Raw genomic sequence first — 19931 nt, forward strand, 5'->3', positions numbered from 1 at the left:
ATCACTGAAAATCCAAAAATAGAAAAATATTAGATTTTGTCCGTGCAATATTAACCATCGGATATGTTTCCATATTGACGGATTGCACTGTGAAAGTTATCTGTAAACATGAATGTGTTAAAGGAAAGTTAAGTCTTAAAGAGGTATGACGAAATATCCACTTGCGCTCATACAGAGAGAAACAAATCATAATGTGCCTACAGCCAGCACTGATGGGAGCCACAACAACCAGTAAAATGCATCTCAAAGTCATAAACACGTCAAGCTTTAATAACAAACATGTTCTTCATTACACGCCCCTTGAATATTCAAAGTCGAGCACCTGAAAGCCTCGAGAAGAGTAATACATCGCTATATTTTAAAAAGTATAAAAGGTATATTATTTTCTGTCGCCATGCTGCCGAAAGTCCAGTTCGGTTTTTCCGAGAAGCTCCAAAAATCGATGAAATGTGTTTGCATGTTCTTCTCGGCGAGCGGGGATGTAGGTGGGATTGCGAGAATCGAAAAGGTTGGAGATCCCACACGCTCAGCTTCCGAGAAAGTACGTTTTACAATCATTTCTTATTATATTTCCCGCTTGTTCTATACAGGCGAGGACTATGTTAATTTAATTGGTTTAGTGTAAGGTTTTTTCCCTTTATTTTTTTTACATCAAGCTCTACGGTAAGCTTGGAGACGGACGGCTTGGACAGTGGGAGCCCTCCCCTACACTCGGAACCGCTTTGGTAGGTGCGAACAAAAAAGAGAGAGTGTTTGCAAATATGCAGATACATAGGAGGGAGGGGGGATCATACTTTGTTGAAGTCTGCTGAAAGTTGGGGATGTCATCTTCCTAACGATCAAGTTAACTGGGAGAATGGGAGAATGGTTCTTCTCAAACGTGCTGGTGCAGACCATACGCTGGCACCGCAGAGACCGGGGTTTCAGATCATTGAGTCCAGACAAAAGGTATTTTTTTTGTGCTGCTTTAATGTTAGATACAATTAGGATCCGCGGGTCTCGGTTATTGGTTTGGTATTTTTGAATGGCCATAATCGTCATTCTGCTGTCACATTCTATCCTCATTTGTACATTTTTCATCAATCATTTGGCAATGCTCTAGAGGTTTGTAGAATTGTGGAGAGCTGTTCTTTCATTCAAAGATTTTTGGGGTGAATAATGAAAGTGTGAATCATCTGATAATGACATGCGCTCCAAGAAACTCTACGCTCTCCAGAAATATTTTCCATTGAAATTATGGCAGTTTGCGTTGGGTCTTGATGACGTTTCTGGTTGTAATCTTTTTAATGTCAGGTGGTGATGAGGCATCTCTTTACCTAGAGATACATTTAAACGGAACTTTTATTTTCTGCAGTGTTCCCTTGAATCATCAACAAATGCTTTTGTGAAAATGCATAGGCTAATGGCTGAAAAACGAGCAAGATTTTGGGGGATTTGTTTTCGATTTAGCCTATAGCCGAGTCATCCGAAGAACAGTATGCCAGGTGTTCTCTGAGTGATTTTATTGTAGAGCGAACGTGTTTGTTCTTCATTGTTCCGCATGCGACCGATCAGCCAGTCTCTTGCGCTCGATGTCTCTGTGCTGTATCGCGGCTGCAAGCCTGGATTTACCACGACCCCCCTGGTACTGCCGCAATCCGCCACCGGTAGTGGCGCTCTTATGCTGCATGTTTATGCAAATAATTAGTCACGATTTTACACAAATAGTTAGTAACGATTTAACACACCATCGCACGGATATACTTTTGTTTATTTTAACTCAGGAATGGGAAGGAAAATAAAAACAGAGACGCAGCAGGTTGGATATTTAATTCTGTTCTTTATAAACTTCCTTGGGTCTCGTGCACAAATGTGCCTGACAGTGTGTGTGTGCGTGCTAGTGTGTGCGCCAGAGAGCACACACACCAGGGGGGGGGGGGGGTTGAGACTGAGGGAGAGGACTAGAAAGATAGATGTGCGTGTCTGCGTGATCGTGCGTTTGAAGGGAAGGGAAGTGTTGTCTTTGGTTCTGCATTACCTGAACCAAGAAGTAGCCTCTAGCTGAGCTACCTTGCAGCGTCCCACTACATAGAGTTGGCATGGCTTGTTGTTAGATGTTTTGGTGTTATGATTGATGCCAAAAATTCATATTTATTTCTTAATAGGCCTACATGTTATTTTTTAGACTGGCAGCAAATATGGACCGAAAACTATTGCAATAAATGCCCTATTTTGCCATATTGACAGTATTATCTATCCCAATTTGAATACCCAAAATAGTTTAGGCCTATCTGTTTATTTGTTTGCCTACTAGACCCGTTCTTTTTATAGGCTGTGGTTATTTTTTCATCGGCCTAATGAGGATTTTATGAATACAGCAAAATACTTTGAGGAATATTCATTATATGTTCTAAAAATCGAAATGATTCATTAGGCCTATATCATACAAACTTAAGTATGACTTTTTCCACTTGCAGATTTCTAAGATTGTTCAGTTCCGTTCGTGGGTTAGTCCATTTTGTTTGTATATTCCAGACAGCTCCCTTTCTCGTTGGCCTTGGGGAGCCTGTATGGAAAGACTCCTTGGGATGGTTTATTCAGCAGAGAGGGCCCAATTACCGCTGCGCGCTGACCTCCAGGGATGAAGCACGAGCTATGTCTCTAGCAGCCCCCCCCCCCCCCCCCCCCCCCGACGTAATCAGTGTAGACCTATATGAGCAGGGAGAGTGGGTGCTTCAGTCAAAGTATAGTTGGAAAGTATTTTTATGTTTTATTATGGCAGTCCTATTTGTGATGCTGTTAGGAGAAGTTGAGCAGGAGGAAGAAGCTGTGGTAGAAGTTATAACCTAAGGCTACCTTTGGCATGATGGGTAATGACGTCATTGAGGAAGATACATTTTCCCCCAGTAATATACGTTTTTTTTTCATTTTTTTTTCACCAACCTGTTCCTCATTGTGCATTCACCCTTGCTTTTCTAATCACCATCATCTCAACAGTATCAGCATTTGGGATAATTCTATTCAGAGAGAATACTTTGGTCACAGAAACTGGGGGACTGTTGAGTGACGGAGAAGAGATGATCAGTCTAGGGTCTGGAAGAGATATCATTTGTCCAACTGAAATGTGTTTTCCCACATTTAACCCACATTTCTTAATCGACATCCACGTATTCTGTGCCCGGGGAACAGTGGGTTAACTGCCTCTCAGCTCAGGGATTCGATCCAGCAACCTTCCGCTTACTGGCCCAACGCTCTAACCACTAGGCTACTTGCCGCCCCTGCACAGGGGGAGTGTGTGAATGACATGGCGGAGGAGCAAAGTGAGAGTGATATTAGGAGAACGGGTGAAAACAAGAAGGAATGTGGTCAAGGGGCAAGGAGTCACTGTGAATGATATGGAGGTGGGACAGAGACTATTAGAAAGGCATGGCCTTGACATTGGAAGACGGATGGTAGAGTGAGAAGAGGCACTGAGATGCTTGGGAAAGATGGACTGTGAATGACGTGTTCACGTTTGATGGAGATGGAAAGAGTGCGAAGGATGTGGGTCAGACAGAGAGACACTCTCAGCATAGACGGAGTGAGGCAAGGACAGGAGAAAGAGAGAGAGAGACACACACACACACACACACACACACACACACACACACACACACACACACACACACACACACACACACACACACACACACACACACACACACACACACACACACACACACACACACACACACACACACACAGGCATAGACGTTAGTGGAGCAGGCGGGCGGCCCTGTAGCAGCAGCGAGAGAGAGCAGAGCCCTGGTCAGACTCAGAGCAGGAGAGCAGGGAGAGGAGCTGAGTTGCTGGCTCCAGTCCGCTGGCGCCACGGACCCCTGAGCTGGTGAGAATGCGGGGGCTGCGCTCCTGCCTTTGAAGCTTTACCTCCCACTAATTTTGGCCTTCCAATTTCCACACACTGCGCAGACCCCATCCTCTCTCCCTCCCCTTCCCTTTGTTTCCCTTATAAGGACTGGCCCGGCCATTTCCTCCGTTTTTCTCAGGGAGGTGCTTGTTTGTGAGTGGGGACAGGTCAGTGGGGTAGTGTGTCTCTTCATAGGAGGTTGGCCATTAGGATCTTTCAGCTGTACACACTCTGGATAAAGTGTTGGGAGTCAAATCCATTTTAGTCCATTTTACTTTATGAATGAATTGGGAAAAAATACCCAACCAGCAAATTGGTTGTTTTTCAATTCTTAGATTGTGCAAATTAAATGGTCTCATAGAGAATAATAAGATGTTCCCCAAGAGAGACTGTCAAGCAGCATTTTAACCCTCCTGTTGTGTTCGTTTCATGTTAATTAATTCTGTGTTCCCGGTTCAAAATGACCGCCCCCATTATAGCTGATTATAAATCCATAATAATACATATATTATCGCCTAATCTTTTAGATCTTTTTATCAACTTGTGAACATTACTCGTTTTGAACTTCTATTTGCTATTGATGGCCGGTAGGCCTCATTGACCTGAGCTCATACAACTCGTTTTTGAGTAAATAAAGCATAATGTATGGATTATTATGACTTCAACAAATACTCAGATGAAACAAATTGTGCTATTTATCACAGACTACTTTGTGTCAAAGTTTAACAAGGACTCTCTCCTCCTCACCAGTGTCATGATCAAAGATATTATCAAGAGCCTCACATACAGTATATCGTTTGGTCATTGTGCTGCCACAGAATTAATTGTGAGCAAGGCCTCAAAAAAAGCTTTGTATACCAGAACTGCGAGAAAAGTTCTATATATTATTGAAACAATGTTGCGATTGTTTGTGAGAATGCCAACAGGTGTGGTTCCCATGGGGGAAAAATTATATTGGGGAAAGGTTCTCGTGGGGGGTTGCCATGGAAGCCAAGAAGGGGAGTGAGGTGTGTGTGTGTGTGTGTGTTTGCTCGCTCAAACACACATGTATGTGGGGGTCTGGGAGAGGAAGTGTGTCCATCTGATGAATGGGCATGTGCCTGAACTCAATTTTATACACTAATTGTAGTCTCACCCATTCATTCCTAATGACGGGTCATTTTTGACCGGGAACACCACAGGTGTACAAAAGTTAAATAAAACACCCAAAATGTAATGAAAATCATCCAAATGTATCTTGTGTGTTCAGATGCCCTGAGTGGACAAAGTCATGGAACCTGATGACAATCAGTTTAAATGAACTACATTTTTCAGAGATAACTTGTAAATGGGTCCAATTCGACCTTGAACACAGCAGGAGGGTTAAAAGAGACAACCAACTTGACCCATGCCATGACACTGTCCTCCACTATCTGTGCACATCCTCCATTCTTTTTTGAACACAACATTATTGTTTATCGTAGGCGATACCACCCTTATATGTGAACACAGCTAATTGGACCGAAAGTAGGGCATCCACAAGGCATAATGATGAGTTCAGATTACAACGTTAGCACTTTATCTTTTGTATATGTTATTTGAGGGTTGATGATGTCATGAAGTATGACAACCAACAAACTTACAGTGTTTGTAACACAACCTGTGTTTGTTTATTTTTCTAAATAGCTTTTTGTGTGTTAATTCAAAATAAAATTTTATTTGACTGCAACAGGTGTAACCTTACAGTGAAATGCTTACTGACAAGCCCTTAACTAACAATGCAGTTTTAACTAAATTACATTTTAAAAGTAAGAAATGAAAGTAATAAATAATTAAAGAGCAGCAGTAAAATAACAATAGCGAGGCTATATACAATGGGTAACTGTACAGAGTCAATGTGTGGGGGCACTGGTTAGTCAAGGTAATTGAGGTAATACAGTTGAAGTCAGAAGTTTACATACACCTTAGCCAAATACATTTAAACTCAGTTTTTCATAATTCCTGACATTTAATCTGAGTAAAAATTCCCTGTCTTAGGTCAGTTAGGATCACCACTTTATTTTAAGAATGTGAAATGTCAGCATAATAGTAGAGATAATTATTTATTTCAGCTTTTATTTCTTTCATCACATTCTCAGTGGGTCAGAAGTGTACATACGCTCAATTAGTATTTGGAAGCATTGCCTTTAAATTGTTTAACTTGGGTCAAACGTTTCAGGTAGCCTTCCACAAGCTTCCCACAATAAGTTGTATGAATTATGGCCCATTCCTCCTGACAGAGCTGGTATAACTGAGTCAGGTTTGTAGGCCTCCTTTCTTGCACACGCTTTTTCAGTTCTGCCCACAAATTCTCTATGGGATTTAGGTCAGTGCTTTGTGATGGCCACTCCAATACCTTTACTTTGTTGTCCTTAAGCCATTTTGCCACAACTTTGGAAGTATGCTTGGGGTCATTGTCCATATGGAAGACCCATTTGTGACCAAGCTTTAACTTCCTGACTGATGTCTTGAGATGTTGCTTCAATATATCCACATAATCTTCCTCCCTCATGATGCCATCTATTTTGTGAAGTGCACCAGTCCCACCTGCAGCAAAGCACCCGGGCCACTGCCTGTTCACCCAGCTATCATCCAGAAGGCGAGGTCAGTACAGGTGCATCAAAGCAGGGACCGAGAGACTGAAAAACAGCTTCTATCTCAAGGCCATCAGATTGTTAAACAGCCACCACTAACATTGAGTGGCTGCTGCCAACATACTGACTCAACTCCAGCCACTTTAATCATGGAAATTGATGGAAATTGATGTAAAAATGTATCACTAGCTACTTTAAACAATGCCACTTAATATAATGTTTACATACCCTCCATTACTAATCTCATATGTATATGTATATGTATATACTGTACTCTTTATCATCTACTGCATCTTGCCATCTTTATGTAATACATGTGTCACTAGCCACTTTAAACTATGCCACTTTATGTTTACATACCCTACATTACTCATCTCATATGTATATACTGTACTCTATACCATCTACTGCATCTTGCCTATACCGTTCTGTACCATCACTCATTCATATATCTTTATGTACATATTCTTCATCCCTTTACACTTGTGTGTATAAGGTAGTAGTTGTGGAATTATTAGGTTCGATTACTCGTTGGTTATTACTGCATTGTCGGAACTAGAAGCACAAGCATTTTGCTACACTCGCATTAACATCTGCTAACCATGTGTATGTGACAAATACAATTTGATTTGATTTGAGGAGACAGAACGCGTGTCCTTCCTGAGCGGTATGACGGCTGCGTGGTCCCATGGTGTTTATTCTTGCGTACTATTGTTTGTACAGATGAACGTGGTACCTTCAGGCGTTTGGAAATTGCTCCCAAGGATGAACCAGACTTGTGGAGGTCAGCAATTTTGTTTTCTGAGGTCTTGGCTTATTTCTTTTGATTTTCCCATGATGTCAAGCAAAGAGGCACTGAGTTTGAAGGTAGGCTTTGAAATACATCCACAGGTACATCTCCAATTGATTCAGATTATGTCAATTAGCCTATCAGAAGCTTCTAAAGCCATTACATAATTTTCTGGAATTTTCCAAGCTGTTTAAAGGCACAGTCAACTTAGTATATGTACATTTCTGACCCACTGGAATTGTGATACAGTGAATTATAAATGAAATAATCTGTCTGTAAACAATTGTTGGAAAAATTACTTGTGTCATGCACAAAGTAGATGTCCTAACCGGCTTGCCAAAACTATAGTTTGTTAACAACAAATGTGTGGAGTGGTTGAATAACGAGTTTTAATGACTCCAACCTAAGTGTATGTAAACTTCCGACTTCAACTGTATGTACGTACATGTAGGTAGATTTATTAAAGTGACTATTCATATACAAAGATTTGATGAATGCCTATATACACAAGATATGCAAACTATGTCAACATCCTTGCTCTAGTCAATTGAAGAGTTTTGTTCCAAAACAATATGCACACACGTTTTTTTCAATCAGAAATGATTTTTTTTTATGGGTACCTTTATGTGTTTGTAAAATATTACTGTTCTCATATTTTTAATTCATGGATTTTAGTATTAAAATGGAGTTTGATGCAAAACGCTATACATCCATTGTTGAGTTGGAATGGATCGTCCGTATCCTGTATATTTGACTGTGGTATGTGGTTGTCTCACCTAGCGATCTTAAGATGAATGGACAAACTGCATCTCACTCTGAACAAGACCTAAGTCTGCTAAATAACAAAATGTATATATTTTACATACAGATGTCATATTACTTTATTGATACTTTTTTGTAAAACTGGGGGGGGGGGGGGGGGGGGGGGGGGGAGTTTGTCACAAATGTATAATTTGTACAGTTCTTTATTAAACATGTAGTTATTTGGTACATTCTACTGTGTAAAACCTGGCAATATTTCTCTGAGAGTGTGGCGGATATATAGCATTTGGCAACAGAACATGATTATTTGCCTCTCTGAAATGAATCCATCAGGTGATGGATTACAAACAAGCACATTTGAACCACCCCCGTGCCGTCATTAGATCAAAACACACCAACCTCTTTCAGAAGTTCTTTAAACAATAACAGTTTATATCCCCGTATTTCTAATACTGGATATATTGCATTTTGGAATTAAACTCTCCAATTAAACACATAAACAAATGTTTAACATTGTCACATGCCAGGAGATCCTTCAAAAACATGAAGTTTGACCCTCACCAGCAGCGGTACCACCACTAACACTAAGTCAACGTTTCTGGGAGTAGGAGAGCGGGATGGCAACGTGGGGATTGTTCATGGTCTGAAGTCTTAATTCATGTGAAAATGGATTTCAATTGTGTCTGCATGTAGTGTGTGGGAATTATTGTTACAAATCCCTTTGATGGAAAGAGTGAGTCTCCACAGGCCAGCTCTTCATGGTTTTCTCCTGGGAAATACTATGGCTGCATTCAACCTAAACCTAAAGGGTGGGAATTAGCTCATAAATTGGTGAAATTGGAGGAGAAAACATAGCGCTGTCTGCTCTCTTCTGTCGCTGTCGTTTAGTATAATTCATGTTTGCTGTGTTCTGAATGTTCTATTGTGGGGGGGGGGGGGGGTGATGAACGTTTAGTTGTGTAAGTGGACACATCTTCCCGGGCTATTACACTGTGTTCATGAGCTGTTTAGATACATACTCTCTGAGTGAGCTGTTTAGATACATACTCTCTGAGTGAGCTGTTTAGATACATACTCTCTGAGTGAGCTGTCTCGTTTTTGCAGTTTTCTTTTCTCTCTCCATCAGCCGTGTTCAATCTAATAAACAGGTAACATTAAGGCATGGCAGAGTTGCTGTCCCATTTATATCAATGGAGTCGGTTGTTTACTAAGATGCTGTCTAGGTCCAACACTGAGCCTGTTATTGAAGGACCCTTCTCGCTCTCCTCTCTCCCTGTGTCAGTTTTGTAGGTTGCCAGTGAAAGGATGCGGATGAGGGCTGAGGTTTAGAGCGAGAGCCAGGGCTCTAGGGCCTGCCTGTGATTGGCTGGCCGATTCGTCCACAGCGGGGAGGTGCCACCTCACCTGGGCTCAGAGCAGACTGTGAGAACCTATCGGCTCCCCCTCCTCTGCTCGCCCCCTGTCCCCCCTCCCGCCCCCCCCCAGCCCTCCACGCACTGGACCATGTCTAGCGGACGGTCGGAGGGAAGCCGAGACCGGACAGCCGAGGCCCTGGAGCGGAACAGCTGCACGGAGGATGTCCCTGTCGTCGAGCGCAGGAACCGCAGTGGCATCATCAGTGAGCCCCTGAGTAAGAGCCTTAAGAGGTCCCGCACCCTCTCCCAGTACACAGCCGCCTGCCCCACCAACACTAATGGACACGCACACCACAACGGAGAGGCCAAGAGCCACCCGGCCAAGCCCCAGCCGCCCCCACAGCCCCAGCCCACCGTCTCAGCGCTGGCGGCAGCCAAGCTGGACCGGACCCTGGAGCAGGTCTTGGAGGGACAGAACGGCCTGCTGCACTTTGCCCAGGCGGCGGAGCTGCTAAAGAGGGCTGGGATGGAGCACATGCTGCTGCCGGGGGGGATGGGGATGGGGATGGGGGGTAGCGATTCAGGCTCAGGGGCAAGCGACTTGGAGGGTGCGTCTGCTGTGGACTCTGTTGGCGGTGTTGCGGACTTCCCGTACGGTGTTGGAGGCGGCTTCCCGTTCAACCCGGGGCTGTTCATCATGACACCGGCAGGAGTGTTCTTGGCCGACAGCGCGCTGCACATGGCCGGCCTGGCCGAGTACCCGGCGCAGAGCGAGCTGGCCTCGGCCATCAACTCCGGCAAAAAGAAGCGGAAACGCTGCGGCATGTGCCCGCCCTGCCGCCGGCGGATTAACTGCGAGACGTGCAGCAGCTGCCGGAACCGCAAAACGGGCCACCAGATCTGCAAGTTCCGCAAATGTGAGGAGCTGAAAAAGAAACCGTCTGCCGCTCTGGAGGTAAGAGCTCAGTGGGGGGATAGAGATGACATAGAGTGTCATAGAGGGTCATAGAGTGTCATAGAAGGGTCATAGAGGGTCATAGAAGGGTCATAGAGGGTCATAGAAGGGTCATAGAGGGTCATAGAGTGTCATAGAAGGAAGGGTCAGGCAGGATGGGCTCCCGAGTGTCACAGCAGTCTAAGGCACTGCATTTCAGTGCTAGAGGTGCCCCTACAGACACAAATCCATACTATATCACATCCGGCTGTGATTGGGAGTCTCATAGGGCGGCGCACAATTGGCCCAGCGTTGTCTGGGTTTGGTCGGTGTAGGCCGTCATTGTAAATAAGAATTTGTTCTTAACTGACTTGCCTAGTTAAATAAAATACAGTTTACAAAAAAGATGCAATCAAGAACCTAAAAGGGTTCTTTGGCTGTCCCCATAGCAGCCCTTTGAAGAACCATTTTTTAGTTCCAGGTAGAACTCTTTTGGTTCCAGGTGGAACCCTTTTTAGGTTCCATGTAGGACCCTTTCCACAGAGGGTTCTATATGGAACCCAAAAGGGTTCTACGTGGAACCAAAAAGGGTTCTACCGGGAGCCAAAAGAGTGTAGGTGTGGAAAGAGTGTTGGGAGTTTACCTTAACCATACACACTTACAACTCAACTTTATGTGTGTATGTATAGAGCGTGACACTGCTCTGAAGGGTGTGGAGCGTCTTTTTGATGGGGTGAGGCTTTGAGCAGAGCAGGAGAATAACAGGTGGTGATGAGGGGGAGTGTGTGTGTGTGTGGGGGGGTAGACATGCCCCATGGGGTCTCTTTAATCTGTCCTCCACACGCACTGAGCAAACCCCTCTCCACACCCACCATACACAGCTCTTATTTTATGCCCTCACAAAACAGGTAGATTGTGCATTTCTCGACTGGGGGGGGGGGGGGGGTCAATGCATGTTCTGTTAACACAAATGTGTGTGTGTGTGTGCGTGTGCGTGTGTGTGTGTGTGTGTGTGTGTGCGCGTGATGTTTTGTGTGATATGTTACTAAATCAGTGTGGCCCCGCGGGTTTGTGTGTAAGGAGGAATGAGGAGATAGAACGAGAGAGAGCTGGGCTTTTTTAGGATTGTAAGAGTTTCTGTAGATGTTTGACACGAGACCGTGTGTGTTGCAGTGCGTGACATTGTGGATGTGTTTGTGTGTACATGTTTTGGATGGGTAGTATGTGTGGCAGAGCATATGTGTGTGTGACATGGTCCATCTGGCCATGGGGTTGTCATCTGGAGCACCAGGTGTCAGCGTGGCACAGGCGCCCCCCACTCGACCGATCTCTCTCTCTCCTGTGGCACGCCTGTTTTGGCTAAATTGCCTGCAAACTTCTCATCTGGGTCACCTCAGTGGCACTGGGCCCAAACTCGAATCAGTGTCGCCCTTTTGTGACCTCAGAGAAGTTCCTGTGGGATATCCGATCGTGTTTTTAGGGCACCTTTGACAATTACATTCATGATGTCAGTACTGCTCCAAAAGCTCTGATAAACATGCGATGACAAATGACATAACGTCCCTGACAATATTTTGGTGTATTACCTCAATTGTCACGATGACATTACGCAATATTGAATCGCCGTTAAGAGGGGTAAAGCAATTGACCCCTGTTAATTGTACAAAAGAGGTGAGCATCACATTCAAAAGTGTATGGTTCCTTTCTTAGATGGAAAGACAATGGTGGTGTCTTTAGGTTCTGCTGCCTGGGTATCAACATTTTCTTCTCTGTCGGCCTCTGTTCCGCCAATAGCGACGCCGGCAATATCTTACGCGGACTCTGTACATGTGCTATGCTAGTACACAATCCTGTCCTGACCATAACAAGTGGGCTCTCTACCCATGTCTGTTGCAGAGTGCTGTGATCCTGAATACAGTATCTCCCTGTTGCTACAGATACACTACAATACTCACGTTCACGAGACAGTGGGGTATCATCTGGTGTAATCTGGTCATTGTGCCCCCGAGCACACATGCAACAACTCAGATTAATCAGGGCTTGACCCGCATGTGTCCCCCCCATCATCGCTTTTGTAATCAAGACAGGATTCCACTTCAGATGTCACGTCAAATGGTTGCACTGTGCACAGCCCTAACCTTACTCTGAAACGGTTCTCTTAAGTAATCAGATGCTTGTGGATGTGTGATAGTAATAAAATTTCCTGTGTGTTATTGATTGGTAGTATGCCATCAGTGGTCACATGGCAGAAAAGTCCACCAGTTGTTCACGGCATCAGATCAACAGCAGGTGATTGAATATGCATGACTGCAGCCTTCACTATGAGGTCGACGTCTGCGTTTGTTTCGCCCCGGAACCACAAGAGAGAATCGCAGCAAACAAATCTCTGTTTCCCATGGATTTATGTCCGATAGTTGTAGGATTTTATGCTGCTAATAAAATCAGATTGCTTGTTGTCGTGCTTTCCACATGCAGCGCATCAGCAGGACATCCTTAGCAGGGCACTTGATGTGATGTTAACGGGGCAGCTATGTACACCTGTTTAGCATTTCCATTTGGAATAGCTTAGCATCGAATGAACTGTTGACCTCTCCTTCAGATTGGGTTAGTTCTTCTATCTTAAAAAAAAAAAAATGGTGTGCCTAATCTGAACGGGCCCTTAGCAGGCCAATGCTGGCTAGAACTTGTTCTGTGTTAGTGCCTGCGTTGGTCCACAGGCCAGTAGGCCAGAGAGTCGACTCGCTCAGTCAGTAGGTCAGACCGAGTTGTGCCATCGTAGTGTGGAAGGTCAAAGGTGAGAACGATGGCACAAAACATATTTTGTACAATAACACATCTGATATTTGTCCCCCAGTATCCTACTTTTATCTTCCAGATGGGCGAGTTTATAATTTATTAGGGCTTGCCTGAGAGGACTGCCGTTCATGTTGTCAATGGAGGGGGTTCGTTCAGTCTTTACAGTAGATTACACTGCTTGTACTATCAACCTATGTTCCCCTGTTAAGTATCACCACACTGTGGACAGTACAGATAATATTATCTAGTTTACTCTGTTTTATGTTCTGTTAACTGGGGAATTATGGAACGGTTCGAAAAATATTGCCCAACCCACTCATTACTCTTGGTCACTGAGGATAGGACATGTTCAGTGACACCAGGGCAGCAGCACCCGGGACAAAATGGAGGGCCATGGTCATCTGGTCCGGCTCGGAAGCAGCACGCCACAGACAGTCGTCTGCTGTTTGCTTCAGCTGGAGTGTAGTGGAAACAGCCCCAGAGTGTCACATCTCACATACACACAGCCGGCTGTCTAACAGGGAGGCTAATGGATGGGGATCACTTAGCGAGGTGGCATAGACTGTTAGCCATAGTGCTTGTAGTGTGTGTGTGTTTCTCTCTCTCTCGCTCTGTGTGTGTGTGTGTGTGTTTCCCTCTCTCTCTCTCTGTGTGTGTGTGTGTGTGTGTGTGTGTGTGTGTGGTGTGTGTGTGTGTGTGTGTGTGTGTGTGTGTGTGTGTGTGTGTGTGTGTGTGTGTGTGTGTGTGTGTGTGTGTGTGTATTTGGTCGTAAGGATGTGTCATGGTTTAATAAGTATTTTAATGCTTGGTTTGTTTTGACCTCTTCAGACGCCCGAAATCTGGGGAAAAACAGGTTGTTTTTGTGTTTTGTATACATTTTCTCAGAGACCTCAGCGACTATCACTGCTTTTGATAGCATATTTATAATTCCTTTATTACAAATTTGCAACAGATTTTTATGAAAGGTTTTAATTGTTGGTCTGTGTGTGTTAGTTGTTTGTTTTTGATGCACGTGAGTGGACATTAGTTGAAGTTTATACAGTCTGATGTGGTCTGTGTATGTGAGAATAGAAAGAGAGGTCGACGGCTCCATGTTTTGGGGGTGTTGAAGGTTTCCCGTCGAAACCTCATGGCAGACTAAAGATGGCTGTAAAAACAGAGTTAGGGGGAGGTAGCGTGACGAGGCCCTTGCCACCTCACACCTCGCTGGCTGGAGATGTCTGGATTTATTTGGGGAACGCTACATTTGAACAGAAATAAACAGAGCCCAGGAGAACTAGTCCCTTTCTGCAGCATGCTGCAGTCTCACTGTTGACTGGCTGCAGTCTCACTGTTGACTGGCTACAGTTTCACTGTTGACTGGCTGCAGTCTCACTGTTGACTGGCTGCAGTCTCACTGTTGACTGGCTGCAGTCTCACTGTTGACTGGCTCAGTCTCACTGTTGACTGGCTGCAGTCTCACTGTTGACTGGCTGCAGTCTCACTGTTGACTGGCTCAGTCTCACTGTTGACTGGCTCAGTCTCACTGTTGACTGGCTCAGTCTCACTGTTGACTGGACCAGTCTCACTGTTAACTGGCTCAGTCTCACTGTTGACTGGCTCAGTCTCACTGTTAACTGGCTCAGTCTCACTGTTGACTGGCTCAGTCTCACTGTTGACTGGCTCAGTCTCACTGTTGCTATTTGCTGTCTAGGTGAGAAAGGTATAGAATTTTAGGTCACAATCTGTGTTTATATTGTGTATTTATTTTGTAATGCTAGTGTGTTTCTGTACTATGGTCTGTTGTTTGGATTTGTTTGTCAGGGTCACTTGGGGCCTGGGAGGATTGTTTTGTTTTTTGTGAATGTTTGTTTGTTTGAAGTTTATACATCACTGTTTGATGAACATTCTGCCATGGCTGTGTGTTTACCAATAACTGTGTGTCTGTGTTGGTGCGTTTCAAGTATCGTATCCCTGATGACAGATCAAGCCGACCCACTACAGGCATTAGATGTCTGGCGATATGGCCAGTTTGAGGCATGCGGACACTGGAGCCAGAGAGTTTTCACTTAGTGTTGTGACCCTCTCAGAAACCGAACGGCAGACTGGGAGAGCAGACTGACGCAGAGACACACAGGCATGCAGACTGACGCAGAGACACACAGGCATGCAGACTGATGCAGAGACACACAGGCATGCAGACTGATGCAGAGACACACAGGCATGCAGACTGACGCAGAGGCACACAGGCATGCAGACTGACAAAGAGACACACAGGCATGCAGACTGACGCAGAGACACACAGGCATGCAGACTGACACAGAGACACACAGGCATGCAGCCTGACATTGAGATGCACAGATCAGTAGGCAAGTTGCCAGCCAGACACAGAAACTGCTAGGAGTAGGATAGACAGGTACAGACAGACAGATGTACTTGCAGACAGCTCAACCCACATACAGCAGTGGGGTTATTGACTCCCATAGCCTACCTACGAGAGGGGAGAGATGACATCACGGTCTAAAACTGTCCGAGGTCTCTCAGCATCAAGGCTCAGGGTGAAAGGGCTCTTGTGACAAGTGGACCTGGGGCTGTCCAGTGGGAAGTGATTGATGGGAGTCTTTAGCCTAATGCTCTGCTCTAAAAAGAACGCTCCCCTATGGGCAGGTCCTGGATCAGCTGTCCCCACCACAGTCAAACTGTGCCAGGACAAATAAGATAACAAATTAGATACTGGAGCCATTTCAGAGTATGACCTGTTCTGCTAACCAATTCTCTCAGTATGTGTGCTAAAGGAAGGCTAGAAGGCCCCTGGGTAGGGGAAAGCATAGGCTATATGCAGCGTCCATTGAGGAAAGTAGCAGTAGCATATTCATAGTTAAATCAATAAACAGAGATTAAGATGCTGGACATTGAAATGGACCCCTGGAATGGATTGTGACCTTGGGAGTCCCCTCCCCCTAGGCCAGACATGACAAACAACCGTGTTTATGCAGAGTGGAGGTCACAGGTGTTGGCTCAGAGTTTTTTTTCCTTTTTTCCTTTTTAAATGTGTTGGTTCCCAGTGAAAAAGGGCTTGAGGTTAGCATCTATGTGCCTGAGTGTCATAGGTGAAAGGTCATTAGTGAGGTGCTTATGGACCTTGCACCACCTTGACCTCCTTGCTTTTCTAGTGTCCAACATTTGCCCTGGCTGTAAATATATTACATTTTCAGTATTTCTCTGTGCGTGTGTTGACGTGCAAATCATTTGCGTGCTGTCTGTGTGTATGATTGACAGGCGAGCAAATTGCAACCTTCTTACTATCTTAATGGTGTGTACGTCGTTTAGATTGTGTCTGAATCGTGTGCTTTTTGTGCGGTTGTGATTTGTGCCTGTGTGTGTGGAGGTGTGTGTCTGCATGTTCATATGCGTGAGTGGAGGTAGGCGTGAGTGTGTGTGAGGGACTGTGCTTGACTCGGGCAGGAGCTTGCTGGAGCCTCAATGTTCTACTGCTTCAGCTCCTGTTCCTCTTATAGAACATTCGCTCAACAGTACTGTGGAGCTCCTACACCTAAATATGAACAACAGTACCCAAATGGAGAACCGGCACCTATTTCAGTCCAAGTCAAGCCCTGGTGAGGGAATGAGTGTGCGTGGGTGCGTAAGTGTTTGTGGCGCTACTCCTGACTGGCCCCGGGCAGTCCTAGCTAACGTGAGATTCTGTGCCGCAGTAGAGTTGTGCTTTTCAGAACGCTAGCCGTGCTGCAGCTCTGGGGACTGAGCCTGAGCCCCAGTGGTCCTCTGTCTTCTGACTGGCAGGCGACCACTGAACCCCTGCAGCTGCATTGCATTGGTGCCTGCCCTGACTAGTGCAATGCAGTCAGAGCTGGAGATCCCACACAGAGAGGAGTGAGGGAGGAACAGAGAGAGCAGTGTCACCCGTGAGAGTGGTGTGGTGTGGTGTGGTGGGAGAGGTCTGTGACTGCGTGGTGACTAAATAATGAATGTGCCATATCGAGTTTCGCGTGGAGCCAAGGCCATTGCCCATGGCTGATGAGGGAGGAGGGTGGGGTGTGGGCCAGAAGGCCAGAGAGAGGTGAAGGAGGAGGGGAGGGCTGGGGATATGTCTGTGTGGGACGCAGTGATTTCACTGATAGAGCCTTGGGGGGAGGGGAGGGGGACAGACACAGAGAGAGACAGAGAGACAGAGAGAGACACAGAGATAGACAGAGACAGAGAGAGACACGCAGAGAGAGAGAGAGACAGAGAGACAGAGAGAGAGAGAGAGGGAGAGAGAGAGAGAGAGACAGACAGACAGACAGAGAGAGAGAGAGAGAGAGACAGAGAGAGAGAGAGAGAGAGAGAGAGCAGAAGACAGGAGTCGGCAGATATGGAGGGTTATGGTGTCTGTAAATGTGTTTGATGTGGAGATTTGATGAGCATGTTGTTGTCTGAATCTATTCAATCATTAGTCTGGGGGAGAAAAACGTCCACAGAGAGAAAGAGAGAGCGAAAGAGAGAGAGAGAACAAAAAACTGCAGATGTTGCAGTTTACAATGGGTCTCGGGATGTGTTTTCTTCAGCCTGTATCTACTAACCCTCTCCTTCCCTCTGCTCTCTCTGTTTTTTCGTTTCTCTAAGAAGGTGATGCTTCCTACAGGAGCAGCATTCCGATGGTTCCAGTAAGACTCTGACCCTCCTCCACCCTTACCCCCTTACCCCCTTACCTACCCAAACCCAAAGCTCTGCGATCAAGTGCAATGCCAACTCTCGCTTGGATTGTCTCGGCAGGGACACTGGCTGACAAGCAAACAAACAACAAAAATATACAAAAGAACTCAACAGAAATGATACAAAAAAATAATCAATTGAGTAATGGATGCACCTGCTTATTCCTTGAACCAAAAATTGAACATAAAGAAAAATATCTATGGCAACTTTCATTCCCTTTTCTATGTTTCCATTTTGGTACCTTTTGTCCTTTTTCCAGCAGGTTTTTTCTGTCTCTCAGACATGGAACTGTTCGTTGCCAAACAGAAATGACGGACTGAGTGTGGACAATCAACTCATTTGTGTGTTTGGTGTTAATGTTGTTCACGTGTGGAAAGATACAGTACTTGTGTAGAGAATGTACATTTACGGCTATATTTTCAAACTAGTGGCTAACGGCAGGCACTATTGTAATTTTAGCTCCATTGTTCTTAAACTTAAAGCCTTGTCTATTTGATGATTTGTTTTTTGTTTTACGAATATTGTTTTTGAAAACGGATCGCTGGTTGTCTTGTAAAAGAACAAGGAGATATTTCAAAATGTAAAAATACTTATCGAAATGAAATAGCAACTGTTATCCCATCGGGCAGAAGTCCAGAGAACTGGAATCTCCCCAACCAACAAACCAACCAACCAACAAACCAACCAACCAACAAACCAACCATCCAACCAACCGTGTTTTCCACGCCTGTATTTCCAAGCTTTTTATTTTGTGAAACTGGCAGCCTTTACGTTCCTGTGGCCCAAACTAGTGTGTGTCATGAGGATCCCAACGCAGAGGGCGACAGCACTAGGAGACAGCACTTCCATTTGGAATAGCACAGAGGGTGACAGCACTAGGAGACAGCACTTCCATTTGGAATAGCTTAGCTCTGGGTCTACCCATTTGAACGCACTGAAAAAAGATTTCTTTGTTTTTTTTTCTTTGTTTTTTTTTTTGGATTATGTTGCTGGTAGCTACATCTTTTAAAACAACAGCGATGTTTGTATTCATTTAGAAAATTGGACTGGTTTTGTGAATAAAAACGAATGCATGTATTTGTGTCAAAATTTACAGTTCTGATGTTTGTTTACTTGTCTTTGCATGTTTTTTTTCTAAAACAATGACGGAATTTAGAAAATTCTGAAGTATGAAAATGTCCAGTAATATTAAACATTTGTTCCCTTTTCATATCATTGGATATCATAATAAAAAATGGATGGGGTGGGAAATACAACTCATTAAAGCAGAATCAGGAAATGGTGAGTTTCACCATGAGTCCTTGGTTTCATTCATTCAAAGATAGTCAATACAGACAACAACGATAGTGTGACAGGGTAGGAACCATGTTTTTGGTCAGTGTTTCCCAGGATGCCCTAAAAAGGGTTGAACAGCTCAAAAAAATATAAAAACACACATTAGTCCTCCTCAGGCAAGCTTTGTACCTAAATGATCTATAGTGCCTTCAGAAGGTATTCACACCCCTTGACTTTTTCCACATTTTGTTGCAATTAAAATGGATTAAATTTAGATTTTTGTGTCACCCATAATGTCAAAGTGGAATTGTGTTTTTGAAATGTTACCAATTAATTAAAAATGAAAAGCTGAAGTATCTTGAGTCAATAAGTATTCAACCCCTTTGTTATGTCAAGCCTAAATAAATTCAGGATAAAAAATGTGCTTAACAAGTCACATAATAAGCTGCATGAACTACAATAATAGTGTTTAACATGATTTTGGAATGACTACCTCATCTCTGTACCCCACACATACAATTATCTGTAAGGTCCCTCAGTCAAGCAGTGAATTTCAAACACAGATTCAACCACAAAGACCAGGGAGGTTTTCTAATGCCTCGCAAAGAAGGGCACCTGTTGGTAGATGAGTAAGAGCAGACATTGAATATGCCTTTGAACATGGTGAAGTTATTAATTACATTTTGGATGGTCTATCAATGCACCCAGTAACTACAAAGATACAGGTGTCCTTCCTAACTCAGTTGCCGGAGAGAAAGGAAACCTCTCAGGGATTTAACCATGAGGCCAATGCTGACTTTAAAACAGTTACAGAGTTCAATGGCTATGA

The 19931-nt window shown here is 44.4% G+C and overlaps 1 protein-coding gene across 6 annotated transcripts; it reads left to right on the top strand.

Moving 5' to 3' along the window:
- The first annotated feature begins 467 nt into the window (after positions 1–467).
- On the top strand, positions 468–19455 carry LOC139418636 (CXXC-type zinc finger protein 5-like). 6 transcript variants are annotated; one of them, XM_071168244.1, is made up of 4 exons: positions 475–541; positions 657–725; positions 9333–10360; positions 17738–19455. In XM_071168244.1, the coding sequence occupies exons 3-4, from the start codon at positions 9554–9556 to the stop codon at positions 17780–17782; spliced, it is 852 nt and encodes a 283-aa protein (XP_071024345.1). In that variant the 5' UTR covers positions 475–541; positions 657–725; positions 9333–9553; the 3' UTR covers positions 17783–19455. The 6 variants fall into 6 exon arrangements, with proteins under 6 accessions (XP_071024349.1, XP_071024345.1, XP_071024350.1 ...); XM_071168249.1 differs by having other exon boundaries at positions 17741–19455; XM_071168246.1 differs by having other exon boundaries at positions 495–541; positions 657–729.
- Positions 19456–19931: the final 476 nt, after the last annotated feature.

Source organism: Oncorhynchus clarkii, chromosome 10, assembly GCF_045791955.1.
Source record: "Oncorhynchus clarkii lewisi isolate Uvic-CL-2024 chromosome 10, UVic_Ocla_1.0, whole genome shotgun sequence".
Classification (NCBI taxonomy): domain Eukaryota; kingdom Metazoa; phylum Chordata; class Actinopteri; order Salmoniformes; family Salmonidae; genus Oncorhynchus; species Oncorhynchus clarkii.

Bases quoted from the DNA above. Each gene is read 5' to 3' on its own strand.
- LOC139418636 (XM_071168248.1), top strand. From the start codon at position 9,554: ATGTCTAGCGGACGGTCGGAGGGAAGCCGAGACCGGACAGCCGAGGCC. The intron at 10,361-17,737 runs GTAAGAGCTCAG...CGTTTCTCTAAG, and splicing joins AACCGTCTGCCGCTCTGGAG to AAGGTGATGCTTCCTACAGG.